This window comes from Dermacentor variabilis, chromosome 4 (genome assembly GCF_050947875.1).
Source record: "Dermacentor variabilis isolate Ectoservices chromosome 4, ASM5094787v1, whole genome shotgun sequence".
In the NCBI taxonomy this organism is placed as follows: domain Eukaryota; kingdom Metazoa; phylum Arthropoda; class Arachnida; order Ixodida; family Ixodidae; genus Dermacentor; species Dermacentor variabilis.
This window is the reverse complement of record NC_134571.1, coordinates 128702584-128725148: the sequence shown is the minus strand read 5'-3', so window position 1 is coordinate 128725148 and position 22565 is coordinate 128702584. Positions and strand designations below refer to the sequence as shown.

Here is a 22565-nt window from a genome sequence, read left to right as displayed (position 1 = left end):
TGCACAACACGGCAGAGGAGCTGATCGAGGCACATTTATCCAGTCAGCGAACAAGGCTGGCGGTTACAGAAGCGGAGAGGTCCATCGTCTTACGCCTGGGTCTCTCTGCCCCTCTCAGTCATCCGCCGCCTCAGACTGTGAGCTTACCCCATGCCATTCGGAGCAACATCACCGTACGTTTTCTACCTCGCAACATGCACCCAGTGCACCGCGCAGAGTGAAGGCAGGCCCGGGCCATGGCCATACACAAGTGATACGGGACTTTACCGTCTACAGAATACACGGACGCGGGTTCTTGCCCCAGACGCGCAGCGACAACAGCCACCGTAGCCGTCAACAAAGAACATCGGAGCAGCATTTCGCTCACACGGGACCATCCTCTCCAAGTCGAAGAAGCGACCATAGCCCTCGCGCTCTCCCAAACAGAGGTTGAAGTCATAGTGACCAACTCCCAACAGGCGTGCCGCAACTTTGCTAGCGGCAGAATTCATACCACTACGCTCCAGATCATCAATCAAAAGCCGACAACGAGATCAGTCATGATCACCTGGGCGCCAGCTCATCACGGCAATCCTGGCAATGAGGTCGTCAACCACGTGGCTCGAGATTTGACCCACCGAGCCGACGGTGTTACGTTTCGCCTACGACGCGCGGTTTAGCCGGCGCGACTGCAACAAAGCGGCAGACATTTTGGCCGTTCGGCGTCGCCGCTACGCTCCCCGCCAAGCGCGTCCAGGCATGTTCCGATGCCACGTGTCTTCATGTGCGTGTGTGAGTGTATGTGCCATTGTGCCCGACTGGAGGCGCTACGAGAATAGAAGTCACCTTCTCCTCCCAGCCATTGTGCCCGACCAGAGGCGCTACGAGAGTAGAAGTTACCTTCTCCTCCCAGTCATTGTGCCCGACCAGAGGCGCTACGAGAGTAGAAGTTACCTTCTCCTCCCAGTCATTGTGCCCGACCAGAGGCGCTACGAGAGTAGAAGTTACCTTCTCCTCCCAGTCTTTGTGCCCGACCAACGGCGCTACGACAGTATGCGTCACCTTATCCCATTGTACAATCACGTGCTCGTCTATTGAGGGGTTCCTTCTTGCCCTCAACTGCGAGAGTATAAAAACAGCTGCCCCGGACGCCAAAAAGAGGGCTCCGATTTCTTCTGTTGAGTAAAGTGCACTCCCGTCTCTCTACTTCGGTCAACCTGACCGCCAACTCTTTGCGATGTTAAAATAAACAAGTTGTTTTGTTGTTACCAGTCGACTCATGCTTTGCCGGGACCTTCGGATGCTTCCAGTTGTACCCCAGGCCGCCAGGCCAACGCTACCCTTGGGGCTTGCGACCCAGGTACAACCACGGGCGTCAGCGCCGAGTTCCCAACAGGTCGTACCATCGGTGCGACCACAACAACCGTTGCCATCGGTGGGATTCAAATAACGGCGATGAATCTGAACCCGAGCGCAAGCACCCTCTAGTCTCGTACCAAGACATCGCAAAACACTACAAGCTAACCCGCAGAACATATGCGCCCCCACGCAAGTCACTGCCTAGAGAGCAGGAGCGATTCCTCCGAGCTCTACAGGTTAATACATTCCGCCACCCAACCAGAAATCACCTGCCAGCCTCTACACAATTCTCTCCGCAATGCCGCTTCTGCGCAGAGCCCGGGTCCCTCAGGCACATAGCAGGGGGGTTGCAAAGCGGCACCATTAAATCCTCCGAACCCTTACCCCACCAACGAGCTTTGCGAGAGAGCCTTGGCCAGCTCCGACCTCGAGGATCAGCAACGGGTGATTGCGAGGGCCCAGGACGCGGCCCGAGCTCAAGGCCTTCTGGAATGAGGACGCCTCTACAAAGCTGCACTCACCCAATAAATATGCTTATTCTCTCTCTCTCTTTTGATTGGGCTTTTCGAACAACGCTGCGGAATGCCGCCCGATGCTTGCGTCGGTGGTTACGTAAATTTCACGTCAGTGGAGTGGTATAAAAAGAGATTTGAATAGTTTCACGTTATAGGGCCCCAGATCAGCCTATCGTTACTCTTAAGCGTCTCTTGAAAGTAACGGGCCCAATTCAAGTGTTAGAACCATTGCTAAGCCTCATCCAAGACCCAGCCTTTCATGGGCTTCGATATACAGAGCCAGATTTTAACCCATCAGTCGTGAGAAGCATCGCGGGAAAACCGGGTCAGCTCCCGTTCAATCCCAAATTGCTGATCCTGCGCTGTGCGATCCATATGACATTCACGTGGGCCCGCAACGATAGCGTTCCTTATATGTTTTTCAGGAACGTTTTAGCTACTGAGGTTTCATAATGTGTTTATATTGAGCGCTCGGAGCCCCGTAATGTCATACGTCGGCGTTTAGTTTTAGATGTTTTCGATACAAATGCTTCCCCGGGGCAACGGGATGGTTTTGGTGTCCAGCGCGGGCCTGTCTGGCAGCCATCTCGTTATTTTTCTTTTCCCTGTGTGTTAGACCGCAGCAACAACAACAAACGCGCAAGACGACGTCGACAACAGCAACAAAAAAATTTGGAGGACGCTTAAGCTCCACCTTTAAGAGTGGGACGCGATAGTATTCAAAGATCCCTGACTGCTTTTCACGATTCCCGACAGCTGCAGCTCATGTAACCGTAATGTTTACCGCACGACGGCGGGCTTTCTGGTCGAAACGCGGCCTCTTGCAGTGGCCGCGATGGATGGATGGGTGGATGGATGCTATGAGCGTCCCCTTTGGAACAGGGCGGTGGGTTTCGCCACCAAGCCCTTGCTATTATACTGCCTAATGTCCTACCTAGGGTAAAAAATAAAAAAGAAAAGAAAAAACCCACGATGAATTCGCATAAATAAATTTTCTGACTCCCTATTGTGAACTTTGTCCTTGTGCGTCTGTTTTTTGTCGTTTCCCAATTTGTTGTTTACCAATCTTTCAATCGCCTCTACTAATCTCTATTGCGGACATGTTTACTTTCCCCCTGCTCTCGCTGGACCCAAGGGTTTCAAGGAGGCCATTGGTGCCGAAATCGACCACTGGGCAGACGTCTTCACATTCTAATAAAACATGCTCCATCGTTTCCCTAGCTTTCCCGCAGCAAGCGGCGGCGATGCAGCAGAGGCGAGCGCCATCTGGAAGTTTTTCAAGGAAGCGGGTGCGTTGCTCCGTGGGCTCTGAGATATTTACGCGCCCGCGTGCGCAATTGGCGGACGCCGTCTCCGGCCTGTGCATTGTAAAAACACTGGAAAAGAAGTTTGCATGAGTTTTCGCGTAACAGAATTCTGTTTTCTCTTATATTCAAATTACAGTCCGAGAGCTAGTATATGTTTAGGTAGTGTAGAAGTCGTAGTTTACGATTTTTCTACGAATTTTAGCGTGAGAAATTCAATTAGTACACTGAATTCCTTGCGTCACATGGATGGCCTAGGTGTGTGTGGTTCGAAAATCGGTGTGCCGAGAAGACTGCGAGTTGAAATTTTCGGTAGCTGCATCTGATCGTGCATTTTGTTTCTGTTTATTGTTTTTCAGTCTTCATTATGACTTGATTAGTGTTCTCGGTATATCGAGATTAGCCGGCTTTGCAGAGGCCTACCATAGAGAAAGAAATTCAAGAAGAGACGACGCTCAGTAAAAACTGGAAACAGGAAGCACGTCAGGCCTAGTTTCGACTCCATCCGTTATTTGACGCGACCATCGGGGGAAAAAGAATGTGATATGAACTTACAGACGTTTCATTTTGTTTTCATTGTTTCCCACTAAAACTAAAAAACGTTTTGTCTGTAAATGAACTTATTCTTAGAGACTACTTTTTCTTGCGTTGCCTAGCAAGAAGCTAGCGGCACGCCAGACGCGCGTCCGTGCGTCATGCGCCAGACATGCCACAGGAGCGAGCGAGGCGGGCTGCGCATGCGAAGCTCGCATGCTCGGAGACTCGCCTGTTTTGGATGTAGCCCGCTTCTTTTTTTTTTTTTTTTTTTGGGGGGGGGGGGGGGGGGCCGGTGCGCAGGGCTTCCGGCGTTCTCTTGTGTTCCGTCTGCATTTCGATGCGGCACCGCTGCACTACTGGACTACAGCAAGGTGAGGAATTTTGTTTGGCAGTGTATACGACGCATTTCAAGCACATTTAGGCTTACTGCACAAACTGAACCCATATGGTGACGTAGTTCTCGAAAAACAGCTCCGCCGTCCAGGCATAGTAATTTCAATTAACTACTTATACTGGGAGACGATTGCGACGCTTTCTATGAGCCCAAGCATTATTACAACTTATTTCGGTACTTTTTGGGCACGCTCGCCGCACCTGGATTTGTGACGAAAGGCACCTCGGCCGTGTGACGCAGTTCCGCGTGTATATACGGAATCTTACCGGGACAAGTTTTGGCGCCTTCTCTGACCCCAGACATTATTGTAACTAATTTCGCTAGTTTTGGGGGTACTTTTCAAGCACACTGGCCGCGCTCGGCTGTGTGCCGCAGTTAGTTTCGCGTGTATTGAATCTTACTGGGAGAAGTTCGTGACGCATTCTCTGACCCAAAAATTATTCTAATTCATTTCGTAACACTTTTGGGGATACTTTTGAGACAAGCTCGCCGCGCCTGGGGTTGTGAAGCTGTTTGCAAAAAAAAGCGAACCGGCCGTGGTGAGTTAGTTTTGCGTGTACTAAATTTTAGTGGGACAAGTTTGGGACGCTTTTTATGGCCCTGCAACAACATATACCTTATTTCGGTACTCACGCTTGTCGAAAACCCGACGAGCGATTGTCGAGAGGGATAACACGGGAGTGTGTTGCTTGCTACGGCAGCACGCGTAAAAAATAACGCCAAGTAGCTCAAGAACTTGGCATTTCTGTCTTCTGAGCGCCTGAGAACAGGCTTTGCACCCACGAATCTATGTTGAGTGCGACTAGAAGGCATGCTGCGAACGTGTAACATGGTCTGGCTTGAGAGCCTGTGTTTTAGCCACCTCTGTGTACTCGGTGTCCTATCGCGTCGACAGACGCCAAGTTGTTTTAGAAACGCGCAGTCACCCGTGTATTTGCGCTCTTAAAGTGCAGAAAGTAATGCCCGGGAAGGGAGGGATGCGTGAAAATCGGATGTTTTCTTCAGATTTTATGGCATTGTTTGGGAGGAGTCTATTTGTTACGAAATATGTGTAAAAGTGAATTTATCTGTAATGCCTCTCATTCACCACTTACGCACGTTCCGCCTCTACACGCAATATTCCTGTAAGTTCAATATACCAAAATGATACATGCTTGTAATTTAATTTTTTTCAGTTGATGGCATCCGGTGGAGCTTCGTACAGCAACGACTGCTGCTTACCTGGGACCACAACTTTGCATGAATGCACAAGAAGCCCGGAATGAGCATTTATATAGAACAAAGGTAAACATTTCACCATTTCAGAAGACGTCTTGCGTTTTCTTTATGAAATTGTACGTGACACAGATTCGGTGGAGGCTTGTAAAGATCGTTCGCAAACATTTTTATGAAATAATAAAACGATTCCCCGCCAAGGTCGCGCGTGGTTCAGCAGTAGAAGCGAAAAAAAAAAAATACTCAGCGATCAGAGGAGCCGGCGTGGTGTATACCAACTGGTGTTCAATACGCGCGCGCCCGAAACCGAAACCAGAAGGTGTTAATACCATCCGCTTGGTGCGCTACAGTCAACTCAGCCGCGGGGCTCTATGGGAGTGTCCGCTCTTGTTGAAATTTCTTTCTCTGTGGGCCTACCTTCTGCCCCTTCCCCTTTTCTCCGCCCTATAAACGGACGCTAAAGAGAAACGCTGATTCGATTTAGTCCTGCAAAGTATTATCTCGAAATTCTATTGCAGTTAATTTCAGCGCAAAGGTTGCACTGCTTTCTAGAACTGAAAATTAGGATCAAGCTTTCCACTTATCTTTCTTTTCATTTTAACTTTCACGCCGACAACCCAGCGCCATTATGTCGATGTGACGTCATGTCTTTCAAAGCATTCCTTTCTTTTTTCGTATTTGGGCCTTTGTATAGCGCAGCAAATGTTCCGGAAACTCGTAAGTTCGACCTTCTGCTCCTTTAGAATACAACGTGGTCCGTCCTTTCCCATAAGCAACAAAAAATTTACTAGGCCCAAACAGACACTCAAAGTTTGTGGCGTGGTGGCGACCTGGCGAGCGAGTCACTCGGCGGCGTCGCAACCAACCTTTCGATTTGGCGTCTTTTCTAGCTTAGCAAGCGCCCCCCCCCCCCCCCCCCCCCCGGCTCCCTCACGTCAAGAGTTGCTCTTTTTGGCGTTGTAGAAGGCTTTTTTACTCTTACAGCTCCACAGTCCTCTTAAGTGTCGCTTTTAAAGGAGAGTTTGGCAGGGGAGCGTATGAGAGAACGCTTTTAATTCCCACACACCTCGCTGATGGATTGCACCATAACCGACAGCGGCTGCTCTCCGTTGGCGTCGTGCACGCGGAACTTGTCGCCGAAGTCGCAAAAGATCTGCCTGCGGAGAGAAGGACCAAGGTGGAAACACACACGCACACACAGTAGTTCGCGTCATTTCAGTGACGCAAATGGGAAGCGACAGCTCGCTACAGGTAATGCCCAAAACATTGCTTCAGGCGCGTGCCGACAGCAAAAGCATAGCCTTCGAGATTCATTTCTGTTGCCCGGTGGTAGAGGTCACTGAGTGCGCCGATTTGGACGCCACGTATAGCGATCTGGTTGCAGTGTACGCACCCAGCAAGGCCTCTGGTATCGGCGACGATGACAGGGATCTTGTTCTCGTGGGTGAAGGCCGCGATGGACTGCTGCGTTTCCAGTGGGGTCTCTGTCAGCACCACCACCTATAGTGGAGAATCAAATATGGGTTGTACTTGCGTACAGCCGTGCTCTCTTGCCTTGCTTGTGTGTTTACGCTTAATTTCTTATTTTGTTTGGTGACGGTGTCCAACTACCGCAAAAGGCACCAGAGTTCGCGTATTTTAAAGCGAAGCTTTCTGCGAAAAAGCCCTGCAGGAAAGCCAACTTACGCATCCGCGTAGAACACTACAGTTTACATTCGCAGTTGTACCGACTCTCGACCAATATATATATATATATATATATGCTATGCAAGTGTAGAGTTCGTGAAAGTGTGAGTGTGTGCGTGTTAAATAAAGGCTACCCAACTTAACGAACTGTGTCTTTATTCAAGTTCAGCGTTCAAAAAATACAACCCTGAACAAGCAATCAAATCGGGCCGCTCAGCATTTATTGTGTTCGTTGCGTGGTCTTCAACTTTGGACTTTAACTTTGATTCAGTGTCCATGGGGGGAAAGCTTCGTGTACCGCCATCTTTCTTTAAGAATGGGGCTTTGATTTTTATTAGTTCGTATTGTAGCCAATACGTACCACATAAGTTTATTTATTTATTTTTGCAGTGGAAGCTGTTAAGGGCTACTCTTCCCACTTCCGTGCACGCGTGTAGAAAAAAAATTGTGAAGATAGTGCAATGACGGGATAGGCCACGGCCGAGGTGACGCAGGCGGTAAGCACTCCCCATAGGTGGGAAGAGAGTGCAATACCGGGCTGGCCCGCGGCCGAGGTCCAGTTCGCCATTAAGGGGCCCACATACACAGCTTCGCTGGTCATCCTTCTTCACAGAGTGGAACTGAGATTTATTTATTTATTTATTTATTTATCACAAAAAAATGTTTCCATAGCTAAAAAAAATTATGTTGCCTTATTTCTTGCATGTTCAGCATCATTCAAAACGGAAATCGGTAGAACATAACTGAAAGTTTTTCAGCGTCTCAGCAGATTTTGCTACGAGCAACAATGCGAACGGATTAACCTAGAAATCTACTCGCCTTGTCGAGACGAAATATATTCGCAGAAATACGGTGCTCTTAGTGAACCAAAGAGGACGACTCGTGGAATGCCTCAGGCTGGCAGCCAACGTTTCGACAAGAGGACTCTTGTCGAAACGTCGGTTTCAGCCTGGCGCTCCCCTTGTTTGCGCATCTGTCGATCGCACTACTGTAATTACTAATCGTAGTAGTAGTAGTGGTGGTGGTAGTTGCATTGAACTGCGCAATGCCTTTGTTGTTGCTCCCCAAAACAGTTGAAAAGCTGCATTCACAATCAACTTGAGCCCTGTGACGCATTACACCCCATTAACCTGACGCATCGTTTTATACGTTCAATTGCACACCTCCGAACTCTTGATTAAGTGCAGGGGTAAATAAGGAAAGTGTCATATTAGTTGTTAGTAGTGCAAGAAGCCGATCACGGAATAATTAATTACTGTAGGCCTACTAATTCATTTTACTAAAACACAGTTGATAGCATTTTGTAGCAATGCACTATCCGTGGCCAGAAATAAACGGCAACAAAATGTTTTAATCCTTATTCACGTGGAATAGTGTTTGTGGATTGCCTCGTCGACTTACTAGCAAATATACAAGACTGTGATCGGCCTTTGTTGGTGATGACGACGCAAAAACTCCAGGTGGGTCTATCCCGGAGGCAGTGTACTGCCTCCAGGATAGACAGGTTAGTCTATACTTACAGTGCACGATACGCGTCCTAACGAGAGTTGCAATGCGGCAGAGAAACCAGGACTGATGAAACAACGGTGTTGCTTAATCACGCGCTTTGTGTGTCGAAATGAATGTCGTAGTCGTGCGATTTTGTTATTGACGAAGCACCGATAGCAATGCGTAACGACCGTTGGCCGCTGATCATAAAGTAGGCAAAATTGGTTGACAGAAAGGTCACGAAAAGTACGCCGGCAGCGGCATTTAAGTGCTGTGACGAGTTTTTATTTATTTATTTATTTATTTATTTATTTATTTATTTATTTATTTATTTATTACTGACTCCTGCATTCGCTGCAAACGCATTGGATGAGGGAGTGGGAGGGATGTGAATATATTTGCGATATTTTGTTAAACAATAACTCACTACGTGGTGACACGCATCGTAAGCACGACGGTGAGTGAAACTAGGAATTAGTACAACACAAACACTGTCCGCGCAAATGCTGCGTACTGAAATATGGTGACATACAGCCACTGTATTAAAAAGATGTAAAAAATGTAATAAATACATTTTCATGCTTACATAAGTTGAGAGTCATAGCTAAAAACATTGACGTAAAGCACTCATAAGCGAAGCTCTGCAGCATTTTTTTTTTCATGTGTACTTCTACAAGTTAGCAGTGTACTTGTGTGAACAGCGCTTCACTGCTTATGCTTTAATGAAGTGGCACTACTTTATGTGGCGGAAGGCATTCAGGGGAGTTCGGATCACTCACGGTGAACTGCTTCAGGAAATCCTCGGTTAGCGGTTCCGTGTGGGCTTTCACCTGCACGTACTGGTTCAGCCGTCCCAGCAAAGGCTCGCAAGCGTCCGCCCGGTTGTGACCCACGGCTCGTTCACTTAGGTAGTACTGCAACGAACGAAAGAATCGAGCGGACGCCGCTGGTGCTGCGCACACGAGCTTTACAGCAGATGCTAGACAGTCTCTCCGCAGTCTCGTACTCTCGACAGCGCGCTTTCGAGTTACTGATCTTCGGACATGTAACTACAAACTTCGTTGCGCTGTTAAGAACGGCCTGCTTAGATGCAAGTTTTGCCAGCCAGTTGCGACGGCGACGTCAACTTTCTAGGAACGCCACCGTTACGCTCTAGCCTCGTCGCCGTTGTGACTGAATGCGTTCGGCGGGCCAACTATTGTTACCGAACCCACCAACGTCGACCTGTTCTGCTATGAGCGGGGGGGTTGCCGCGGGAACGTCTACCAAGGCCCCTTCTCATGCGCCGTCCGAGACGCAAGACAATGGGTAACCGACCGCGCTGCGGGGTCAGCTCGGGGAATAAAGGACACCTTTCCTGACGTGGGCCCCGAGTTCGACGAAGTCCGGCTGACCTCGGTTGGGGACCGTGAACCTCGCGCACGGAAGTGTGTGTGTGAGTGTGTGTGTGTGTAAACCGTCCCGCAGAGAAGCGACTTGTTTACGATGGCTGGACGGCCGTTTCCGTCACCTGGGTATCGGGGGATGACCGAGTGTTTATAAACCGCTGTTGTGCGGCTGCTCAGGGCACTCTCACTCAAGCAGCCATGTTAGACTGATGTACTTTCTCAAGCAGTCATGCTAGACTGATTTAGATACTGTAAATAAACCCATATTCTTCGTTCTCGATGAGAAGCAGGCGTTCCCTTCATCAACCTCCTCAGCGTGGATAAGTTGGACGACGGCATGGGCCAGCTACCTTCTAATTCATGCCGGACTCCAATCTTGACAACGGGTTACGAGCGATGGGATCGAGCCCCCAATCCTGACAGCGCCTGGTTTAACGTTTTCTTTTGATGAGGTAGTGATTAGTAAATTTCAAGCCGTGTTTTTTTTGTTGTTGTTGTTGTTGCTTAAGATATATATTTTAGGCTATTTTGTCAATACCAATATTCATGAACCTTTACACTTTCCTTCAATAAGAATAAAAATTGGCCATGAAAGCAGCCATATATACGTGTGGCTCAGGTAAAACTTGGAAAGATAGACGAAAGCTGGATACTACTGCGATCGCATATCGTGGTCGTTTCCCGCCCGGCCACATTCCCTACTCCTGCTTTAACAAATTACACCGCTATGTTTATTTGTAAACACCTTACAGCCTGTGAATACCTAGCAGTCCGGCAGCCTTACTTCATTCCAAAGTGGCCAGAGGTGCCGTGAATCCTAAGCCATGGTTGCTGGAAAAGTGATGTGGATGCTATGTAAACTTTGGCGTATATACGACGCGCCTCTCAAACAGAGATTAAAGCGCTAGCCGCCGCGGTGTCTCGTCGCCTATAACGTTCCGCAGCTGCGGAACGTGTGACGTGTCATGACGTCAACGTGTGACGTGTGACTGCAGTGACGTGTCATCAATTCGTGGGCACCGCGGTGATATTCTCAAGGAGAAATGGCACATAAACACTCGCGTAGTAAGGTTTCGGTGCGAAGTAAATAATACCACGTGATCTAAAGAAGTACGGAGGTTTCCGACTGTAGCATATATGCGTCAAGCGCTTAACAATAGTGACAGAAACTATCGTAGATGATTGTCAAAATGAGCAATAGCGTTCCTATGCAATTATGCGGTCCGTCGATGTTCATACCAACCCACCGCCGTTGCTTAGTGGCTGTTGGTGTTGGGCTGCCAAGCACGAGGTCTCGGGATCAAATCCCGGCCACGGCGGCTGCATTTCGATGGGCGCGGAATGCGAAAACATCCGTGTACTTAGATTTAGGTGCGCGTTAAAGAGCCTCGGGTGGTCTCAATTTCCAGAGTCCCCCAATACGGCGTGCCTCGTAAGGCGTACCCCAGTACGGTGTTGTCGCACGTAAAAACGTACAATTCAATTCAATCTTCATGCCATCCCGTGATTCACGGCAACCCTCCTTGTGCGTACAATGTGATTAGACAATACGCTTTTGTTGCAGAATCAGCGTCAACATCAAGGAAATCTTGTGGAGTATAGGAGCGTCTCGCGTCTAGCCATATCTGGATAACAGTGATAACACGGTGAAACCAAACGTCTCATTACTACGCCTCTGATATGCGGTGACTCGCACTGCGCGCATGCCGACGAGGCGAAGGCCTCACGAGATATCGGTGACGTCATGCCGCTCGCGGCTTCAGTCGCCTGCGCCAACCATTCAGGCGCCCCCTGTCTCCTCTCTCGCACTTGTGCTTTCTCGTCCGCTCTCCTCCTCTTCCTTGCTGTTGCGGCCATCTCCAGTTTATTGTGCAAGAAGGTCGTCCATCCGTCCAACCAAATTGCGCGTAGAGAAAGAAATATATAGCTTTAAAGGGGTACTGACAGGATATTGTCAAATCGTTCTTTTTTTGCTTTAAATGAAGGTCCTGTACCTCTAAACCCCAGATATTACGCTGTCAAGCCTCACAGTGCCCTAACTATTTCATTATAATAGATTTTCTAGAGCCAGTTCTGGTTTCGCTTCCCTGGAAGATAATCTGTTGTGACGTCATGGCGCAATATATGGTCACGTGGGAGCCGGAGATTGCGACGTTTTGACAATCACACACTCTAGTCGTCCGCCATGCTTCTACATTGGCCCTCGTACAGAGTAGCAGCACACGAAGCAACCGAGCGAGCCGGAGCGAGTGTCAAAACATTGCAACCTGCAGCTCCCACGTGACCACATACTGTTTCATGACGTCACAACATGTTATCCTCCTGGGGAACGAAACCTAAACTGGATGGTGAACAGTTAATATATTATTTACGGTGCTCTGAGGCTTGTCACTATTTTTTTCTATGGTTTAGAAGTCTACGAATTTCATTTAACGCAACCAAATGAACAGTCGAAAATATTCTGACAGTACCAATTTCTATATAATGAAACTAAGGCTAACGGCCCAAAGTGATAGGAAGGCCCGCTAACCTGAGAAGAGAGGTCCGCCAGCGTGCACACTGCCTCGTCATGAATGGTGACGGACCTGACGCCAGCCAGGATGACGTTCTTGGCAATCTCCACGCCCAGGCCACCCATGCCCGAAATGAGCACGTCCGATTGGGCCATGCGAACCATGGCTTCGCGTCCGAGCACGTAGCTGCAATATGAGTCGTGACTTATTAGTATCTGACCTCCTCTCCTAGGAGAGTGCTAAGAAGCCCAAGTCGTTCCGAGTACGTCTCGTGACCAGATTTCTGCCTTCCTGTTTATTACTATGTTTAGGCACAACACAAGTGGAGGCCATGGGCAGCCACTTGTAAATCAGTGGAGTATCAGAGTCGCTGAAATCACGTTCCTAATTGACATATCATCATCATCATCATCATCATCATCATCCTCACCACCATCGTCATCATGATCATCCTATTTTATGTCCACTGCAGGACGGAGGCCTCTTCCCTGCGATCTCCAATTACTCCTGTCCTGCGCCAACCGTTTCCAACTACACTCTAAAAACTAGGGAGGGTATTGCAGGAGTGAAGCGGCCGATTTACTCTTCAAAGCGCTGTTTTACTCTCGCAAAATGTCAAGTGCAGTGAAATGCATTTTTCACTCCGTCACCAAGGAGAGAGTGAAATGTGCTTTTCACTCTGACCTTCTGAGGGAGAGTATAATGCCTGTTCTACTCTTGCGGCAATAGAGAACAAAACGTAGCATAATCAACTGCTTCAACTGTAGGAGGCTGGCCCCGAACATGGCCATGCATCACTCACGCACGCTGAGCAAAGAACACACCGTTTTGCTTCTAAGAGAACAGGCAGCCACAGTTCAAAGGAACGTGGAGCCAGCGCTCTACTTTTTCACTCGGAGTTGCTCTACTGAGCGCGCGCTCAACATCGCGGAACAGCACAGCGCCGGAGAAGGTGATCCGTCCAGCGAGCAGTAACGAAGGCCATCCAAGGGAGATCGTGTGTCAGCCATCTCGCGTCGCCGTGAAAACACGACACTCGTTCGTCATTCGTTGGATGTAACAACAAACCCTCCACGCTAAGTGAATTCTAACTTAGGTGAACATTCTGCTATATGACATGCTATCGGCAGGAAGTCGTCGCGGCGCTTAGCCGACACGATTGACAAGGGACAAGACAAGCGCGCCGTGTCTCTCGATGTCAATCGAAAAAGCCAGTCGTCGCGATAACTGCATGTGATTTTATCACTTGTCGCTATCCGTAAGAGCTTGAAAATCGCAAACGCTGCCAGAACCATGGTATGTTCAATAAGACGTGATGCGAGAGGACGCTTAAAATGGTTTGTTCACCAGCCCATGATTCCGAGCCTATGCGGAGCATGCTTAGCGTGCGTTTTGTGTGTTTTAATTTATTCAGTTTGGCTGTCTACGGTGTACGGAACGCTGTTGAAATAAGGAGTCACATAATAGAAGGCGTCATTTTGCTGGCAGCCTGCTTTCGTTATAAATAAGCTGCGCGCTTGGCGATGTCTCGCTCATGGGTAATATGCGATCACTGAAGTTACGTGCAGCTCCAGTGCTAGTTAGAAACTTTGCCGCCGTCTTTCAGCTGCATGCTGCAAAAGGTCAGTTGGGTGCGTTATTTTGAAGTTACTGAAAACCCATAAGGAATCCATGGTTTATGCTGAATAAAGTATAAACCTCATATAAGCTATCTTGCGCGCGACAGCTACAAGCGATGCGATGGAGGTGGCTGTCGCGTTCGCTCGTCGCCTACAACTTGTACTCAGTGTTGTCAGGTTGGACGAGGCGGCATAGCCCAAAGCTCGAAAAATTGCACCCCAAATGTAGCCAAGCACAAAAAAAGAGCAAGGAAAAATTGTAGCCAAATATAGCCATTTTTATTTGCAGTTTTATTTGTATATATATTTTCACATTCGACTACGTCAATCACCTTTTGCGCAACCCGTTGTAGCAAAAAGTATGTGATGGTCGACCCTTGACATCAACAACAGCGACATCATGCTTTCACAAACACTTCTTAGTTGGCCCAGAAAACTCAAGTGCCGGCGAATCGCTGCAGAAGGCGAAACTATCGAGATGAATCTTGAACGTAAACACGAACAAAAAAAGTAAATATGGAATGGCAGTGAAAGCTGACGACAGTCGAAGCTTTCGAACGAAAAGAAAATTGCTTTCGCTGCCATTCCATCTTCACAGAGGGGAACGATTGTCATTTTTGCGTTGCGAGTCTGGCGTCGTTTGTCATTCGGAGGTGCCCGGGCTCGCGATTGTCGCTTTCGTTCCACATCGCGGGAACGTTCTTCGTCGGTGGTCGTTTCGCGCCGGTGCCGTTAACATTCTCGTTGCTGTTCCCTCCGGCGCTCCTCGTAGGCATGTTGTTCTTCGGGTGTACGACCTATACGTGTCCGCCCCATCGATAACGGAGCTGTTTTAGCACCGATACCTCTCCGGCTTATATAATGCGATAACCTTGATGTCACGCTGTTGTTCACGGCGAGCGTTATGATCTGTTCCGCATTTTGACATCTACGCCGCTGCAGTGCACTCGCATTGGTCTGTCAGAAGTCGCTAAATGCGTTTCTGTTGCCGGACGCCGAAAAAACTATGGAAGGTTAGTCATCTAGAGCTTTCGCTCTAAGAACTCGGAGGGCGCTTTGCCTTTACAAGTGGAATGCTATAGCATTCAAAGATCCCTTACTGTTTCTCATGCTTCGTTGTAACTGCAGCTTAAACGTAATGCTTACCACCAAACGCCGGCGCCTCTCCCTATGCACAAAGATGGGCTTTCTGTATTTTTCTTTTTTTTTTGTCTTTCCGTCGCACCGCAGGCACTGCCGCTGCCGCGCATGCGAGCGCCACCGGGATGGTGTTGCAGAGAACCGAGCGCACCATTCCCATTAATGGCGAATTCAGCAAATCGCACCGCTACACACCGCCGCACCCCAATGCGCCGATTCATCCAGTGATCATCGCCCCAGGGCCGCCCGGTGCGCGTCGGTGCGATTTGCCGAATTCGTCATAAGCTTAACAGACCTCAAACGACAGCCAGGAAAGGGGGTTTGTGTTGGGTTTCCGCGCAATAGAAATACGTTTTCTCGTGCATTCAAATTACAATCAGACGCTATCATGCCTGTACGTTGTGTGCGAGTCGTATACTTACAAAATTTTCTGACGCATTTTACTTTGAGAAATTCACTTAGTTCAGTAACGCCTATGCGCCATTCGGAGGCCCTGCGTGGTTCGGGATCATTTTTCTCATACGGACAGCGGCGTCAACAACGGGCGCCAGCGCCGGATTTCTTGCCGCACGGTGCCCTTAACGCTGTCACGTTAAGATTCATCATGCAGCTAAAGTAAAATGGCAGTAAAGCTTACCGCGACAAACGTGGAGCAAGTCGAAAGCTGCACGCGGCGTGATACTCCACCCAGAAACGATGGCCATAAACACACTGGAGCGTGTCATCTACCCGTGCTACCCTTTTTTCATGCGCGGTCGCCCGACCCTATTTTATTGCTCCCCCTTTTTCAGCATAGCCATGTTAGTACAGTGTACTGTGAAACACCCTCTACTTCCAGGATCATTCCGATGCCTGGTGATCGGGCGTCTGATGACTGAAACCGATAAGACAAAGATGAAACGATGTTGCTGGCACAGATGTTCGCACGGTGAAGCGCGGTACCAATTTAGCTGCATCAAAGATCAAATCCATCGGCTCAGACAACTGCGTACTTACTGATGGGGATGTGGGCGTTTTACGCACGCACACACGCGCAACCGCATTGCCGGCTCAGCGATATAAAACATGGCCTTCGATATTTGTTTATACTCTACGAGAGCCACTTCTGAAACGTGGATTAGGGCGTCATGTAAAGCCCAAACAAAACCAAGTCGCAGATTTTAAGTAGCCCAAATATAGGCACATAGCCAACTCTCCCAAGTCGACGGCAAAAATTTTTTTTCTGTAGCCCAATTTGGCTATATATAGCCAAACCTGGGAACACTGGAACTTCTACTCCGTGCTAGCGACGATGTTGTGCGACGTGTCCACAGTGTTGCCGGTATGAGGGTTGAAAATACGCGTCGGAAATAGCGTGTCGTGTGCTTTATTAACTTAAATTCATGTATTTTACTGTAAAAAGTAGCATAAAATATTTCCGAAGGTCTTGCAGTAGGTTCTTATCCTTGCACATATAAAAATTCAATCGTTTGCTCGTTCCGCACGACAATCGGTAGTATCTGAGTGTTGTACATCCATTTCCGGCTTCGCGCTATTGGCTGGTCGCTCATACCACTTCCGGGAGAACAGCGACGAATTCTAGATTTCTAGAACCGAGCGATCTGTTCAAGCGACGGCCCGTTTTGTCGCTCGAAGCCGTGTTTCGTCGCCGTCGCGCACTAAATCGCTCTCATAGTGTTTAGCTGAACCTGTTTTTGCTCATGTATTGAAATGGTGTGATTATATGTCTGATTTTATGTCTCCTGTTGCGGTTTTCGAGCACGGTGCAAACTGAAAGGGTGCTTATGTCTGCGAACTCGGTGAATTGTCAAGCAGCTAGTTATGCATCGGCCTTCGAATATAACGGCTGCTGTGTGGAATTACAATTGCAGGGGCGCTTTGCATGCGCTTATTGTTTTGGACATGCCTGTGCTCATATGAGTTGGCGTTTCGGAGTTATGTCATACGAACAGCTGAATCACCCTTCCTCTGGGGTTTACAAGCGTAATGCGTGCATCTTGCTACTGCATGGCTATTAAAAAAGTGTTTATCGTTTTCATATTTTTAGTGGAGAAATAAAGTACCAAAATAAAACATTGCTTTAATTCCGTGTTACCGGTAATCTGTCGTACACAAAACAAGGAGTTGGTCTAATAAACTAATAACTGCGATCTGACTGCAACCTTTACCTGCCTTCAAGAATGTAAAATACCAGATTTCAAACTGCAGCATTAGTCGAGTCTGTCAAAAAAGAACTCCATTGCGCATCTCAAGAATCAAAATAAGTTCGTGCCTTTCAGTAAGCTGAGATTCAGGCCGTAGTGAGCTTTCCTGTTATTGAAATGTGGGTAAGCTTGCCATAACAAACCTTGTTGTCCTTTCTTACAGGCACATCCAGTCATATTCATTGAACCGGAGGACCAAGTTTTCATCCCTACTTAGCATCATGTTTGAAGATATGATACTCAAATTATGGCTTGAGCAGTGGCACAACCAGAGATGGTGCGGGCGAAACACTGGGCACGTGCTTAGGATGTGTCACGAGTGGTGTTCGTGACACACCAGACTAATGACAGACTTACGACATCTGACAATGACCAATATTATATTTTTAGCAGGAGTATTTTAACATTGGTGCTGAAAGAGGATGAACTGTTGGTTTTTTTTTTGTTTAAATCTAAAATTGGAAGTTAGTTTAGCAGTTGACTGTTGCAGTCATTTAGATGTTTCGCATGCATTTCAATAGGAAGATTAAGAGCTAACACTTTCTTTTGGTGCCATGACCTTGACTGTCTTGATGTTGTTCTACACCATGTCCTCGTGCTGATTTTCGCACGCGATATGCAAGGACACAAAGATGTCAAAGACCCAGTCCAGCACGACTCCACGTAGTGCAGAGGAGCGCAAGCCAAAGAATCAAAATATATTACCATGCAATTTGGACAAGAAAACTAGAATGTGGGTATATTGGATGTACCATTTGACTAAATATCAACAAAATCAAAATACAGTACGTCACACCAAGGTGAAGATTCTCACCTGCTCTAGGCAGTCATCTTAACATCGTATATTTATGTAATGTCTCTGATGGGAAAGTCAAAATCAAGTATGCTCTCTGGAGACAAACACATAGGAGCAAGTGTCATAGAAAACTTAGAAATGTGTTTTAAAAAAAGCTGATTAGTTTTGTGAGAAGTGACTGCATTTTGTCTTGCTTCTCAACAGATCCATCCATGTGATAAAAGAATAGCGGTACAATGAAATTGCATATTTGCTTAGTGACATGATACATACTTGCAGTGAGCACGGTGCCTGTGTTCGCTATAGAAAGCAACAGCTCATGCTTGGTTAGGTGCTCGCCTACATTTAACAGCATCAATAGCTTACATTTAATAGCATGTGAATGCAAAGGTGCAAATACAAACCACTGTGATTCTGTATTTTAAATGCTGACATGAAGCAGGCAGATTTTCATGTCTTCCTTTTTATCTATTTTTACACCTAGATTTAGAATAATGGCTTCCTTTTAGGTTCCAGAAAGGGGAAGCATTGGGGGAAGAGAATCCCATATTTAAGAAGTCATTATCGTTTACGTGCATGCGCACGAAACTAGTTCATTAGAATCGCTCGTGCTTCCCGAAACGAACGAAAACAAGGAGCAATTAAGGCCTCTGTGCACACCGTGGTGCACACCTTACGTCTAAGAAGTCAGAGAGTCACTTCGAATTGAGAATTATTTGAAAAATGTAAAATTGTGGCTTGTCTAATCTACCTTACAACCAAGTATGCTAGTGGAGGTAGAGATGCGTTCAATTCAAAGAACTGAGAGCATCTGATTAGAACACTTGTTCATCAATTGGCGGATGTGAACACGTAGTGTTAAGCAAAAGCCCCTTAGTTTCATGGCTTCTGTAGACAATTCTTCCGGACTTAAGATAGAGTGCGCAGTGAGGCGATGTAATAATCTTCCTAGGCACATATGTACTTGTTTTGAGACAAAGATTCTGTGAAGTGCGATAATTTTTCTCAGTTAAGCACATCTTGCCCACTTCAGTAGGAAAAAAGCTTTGGTTTCAGGTAGTTGGTTCATTGGGCAATTATATGCATAGTCGCATGCCAAATCCACATGCATGTAAGGGATATGTGAAACAGGATGGTGCCATTCTCAATTTATGTTTTGCTTCTTTGTTCTTTTTCGTGCACTTCCCTGCCTGTACTTATGCTTATGTTGTCTTTGATGCATCATATTCGTCACATCTGATTTTTGATTCACATCTAAAGCCATGCTATACTTTAGTTAGATTGCATATTCAACGAGTCACAATATTTGATCATGTAATCATGCAAGCTGCTCCTCAGAAGTATAGCATTCTTACCGTAATGGGAATAGAAAGTTACCATATATGACAAGAAATTTGATGCGCAAGATTTTAATGCCAATGCTCCTTGCAGTTTGATACTCATCTGCTACACAATAGATAATATTGTAAATTTAATTTAATTTATTCGTGAGAAAGTGCAACGGATGAATGCCAACAGCACCTGGAAACTACTTTCGTGAGGAGGCCAACCGAATAAGAAATATAATACGCCTCTATACCGGTTTGAGGCTGGGCAGGATATTGCTGCAGAACCATGACAAGACACAATTAGAAACAACGGGGTGCAGCCCATACATGAATAGCTTTATGTGAAATATAAGCAAAGCTAGCTAGACCTGCGGCCTCACATGAAAATGTACAACACACTTCTAACTACACTGTACTCTCAGTCAGGAACATCCATACGCTGTACAGGACGTTATAAAATGAGCTGCTGTCTTAGAATATGGCACACAAAAAAAGTTTCTTGCACAATTTATCCACATTACCAGCCTCATTCATCTAGTAACCTCTGCCATATAAGTGCACGCATTTTGTGCCAGAAATGCGTTTGATGGCCAGTAATGTGGCGCATATTTCTCTTTGTTCATAGCGTCAATACTTTGTGAATTTGCATACGTTCGTTCTATGTTTAACTTTCCATTGTATACTTTATTTTTGAAAAGAAGGAGCCAACTAAAATGAAAGGATATTTCTACACTAATACTGATGAAACTTTAGAGAATACGTATACTTATGTTTTATTACAAGATGTCTTGTAATGTTCATGGACATCATTGTAATGTGATTTTATGTGTTTGTCAGCATGTTTCTGAAATTATTATTCCGTTTGTCTTGTGACTGATCAATAAAGATTTTGACCTTTTAAGAATGAAAATGTTTCATTTGAGTAACTCTGCGACTACAGATTACATCCCATTCACCAAGGATAAGTGCAGAAGCTGCTTATGAAGGAATCAAATACTCCATACATGTAAGTATTGCGAATACCTTCTAACATGACCATGGATCTACATCGTGCGTTCACACTATTGGGAAGGGTACTAGCACTCTGTTCTGAAGGAGTACAAGTACTCTGTTTCGGGGAGCAGAAACACGCGGCTTGAAGGAGTAGAATTACTCAGTTTGGAGGAGTAGAAGCACTCGGTCTGGGGGAGTACTATTACCCCTGTGGGGTGAGTATTAGCACTCTGCGGAAGAGTACTAGCACTCCCTGTGGGGAGAGAAGTAGGACTCTGCGGAAGGTTACTAGCACTCCCTTGCGGCGGAGTAACAAAATTCTGTCTGGAGGAGTTGACCTACTCTCTCTCAAAGAGGGTCGATCTACTCTCGAAAAGAGAGTGGAATATGGGACAAGCAGATACTCCCTCAAATATAGTGCCCCGCACTCTCTTTATATTTAGAGTGTAGCGATGAGGTCAGAAGGGCGTTGCAAGACATGAAACGAGGAATAGCGGCAGGATAAGATGGAATAACAGTCGATTTAATCAAAGATGGAGGAGATATAATGCTTGGAAAACTGGCGGCTCTTCATACGAACTGTCTATCGATTGCAAGGGTCCCAGAAAACTGGAAGAATGCGAACAATATACTAATTCACAAAAAGTGAGAAGTTAAGAAATCGAAAAATTATAGGCTCCTTATGTTACTCCCAGTATTATATAAAATATTTACCAAAATAATCTCTAATAGAATAAGGGCAACACTGGAGTTTAGTCAACCAAGGGAACAGGCTTGCTTCAGGAAGGATTTCTCTGCAATGGATCACATCCATGCCATTAATCGGTTAGGGAGAAATCCGCAGAGGATAATAAGCCTCTCTATATGGCTTTCATAGAATACGAAAAGGTATTTGATTCAGTAGAGATGCCAGCAGTCATAGCGGCATTACGTAAACAAGGAGTACAGAACTCTTACGTAAATACCTTGTAAAATATCTACAGAGGTTCTACAGCGACCTTAATTCTACACAAGAAAAGCAGGAAGATACCTAAAAAGACAAAGGTAAGACAGGAAGACACAATCTCTCGAATGCATTCACTGCGTGCTTCGAAGTACTCAAGGTATTAAACAGGGTAGGCTCGACGGCGAATCGACGGCGAATATTTCAGCAATCTTCGATTTACCGATCACATTGTTTTATTCGGCAACAATGCAGACGAGTTACAACAAATGATTGAGGACTTTACCAGAGAGAGTGTGAGAGTGGGGTTGAAGATTAATATGCAGAAGACAAAGATAATGATAAATAGCTGGGTAAAGGAAGAGTGCAGGATCGCCAGTGGGCCTCTAGAGTCTTCGAAGACATTTACCTAGGTCACTTAATCACAGGGAAACCTGATCATGAGAAGGATATTCACAGAAGAATAAAAATGGGTTAGGTCGCATACGGCAGACATAGTCAGCTCCTGACTGGAATCTTATAAATTTTATTAAAAAGGAAGGTGTATAATCAGTGCATTTTACCAGTGCTGACATATGGGACAGAGACTTAGAGGCTGACAAAGAAGCTTGAGCGCAACTTAAGGACCGCGCAAAGAGCGATGGAACGAATAGTGCTAGGCATAACGTTAAGAGACAGAAAAAAAGCGGTTTGGATGAGAGCAAACGCGTATAGGCAATATTCAAATTAACATCAAAACAAAAAAATGGAGCTGGGCAGGTCATGTAATATCCTGGTTATATTACCGGTGGACCATTAGGGTTACAGAATGGGTATTAAGAGAAGGGAAACGCAATCGAGGATGACAGAAAACTATGTGGAGCGATGAAATTTCTAAATTTGCGGCGCTAGTTGGAATCGGTTGGCGCAGGACAGGGACAATTGGAGATCGAGGGAGAGGCCTTCGTCCTAAAAAAAATAAAACAGGATGATGATGATGATGATGATGATGATGATGATGATGATGAATCACATATTTAGCTTGATAATACATTGTGAATGAAAAATGGAATTCGTATTTCTTCGTCGGGTTAGTAAAATAAAACAATTACACATGTACCTGTACTTGGCAGCAACATTAATGGCTATGAAGGCAAGTTCTGGTTACATGGAGAAGACACGCAA

General features: G+C 46.5%; 1 protein-coding gene across 1 annotated transcript in view; it reads right to left on the bottom strand.

Moving 5' to 3' along the window:
* Positions 1-22565, bottom strand: part of LOC142578334 (ubiquitin-like modifier-activating enzyme 1) — a 111875-nt gene that overhangs the window by 57677 nt on the left and 31633 nt on the right. Inside the window, exons 3-6 of the mRNA XM_075687732.1 lie at positions 12396-12564; positions 9257-9391; positions 6697-6803; positions 6370-6460 (exon numbers count right to left, since the gene is read on the bottom strand). Of these exons, the coding sequence (XP_075543847.1) occupies positions 6370-6460; positions 6697-6803; positions 9257-9391; positions 12396-12564 (502 nt within the window). The remainder of the gene's footprint in view (positions 1-6369; positions 6461-6696; positions 6804-9256; positions 9392-12395; positions 12565-22565) is intronic.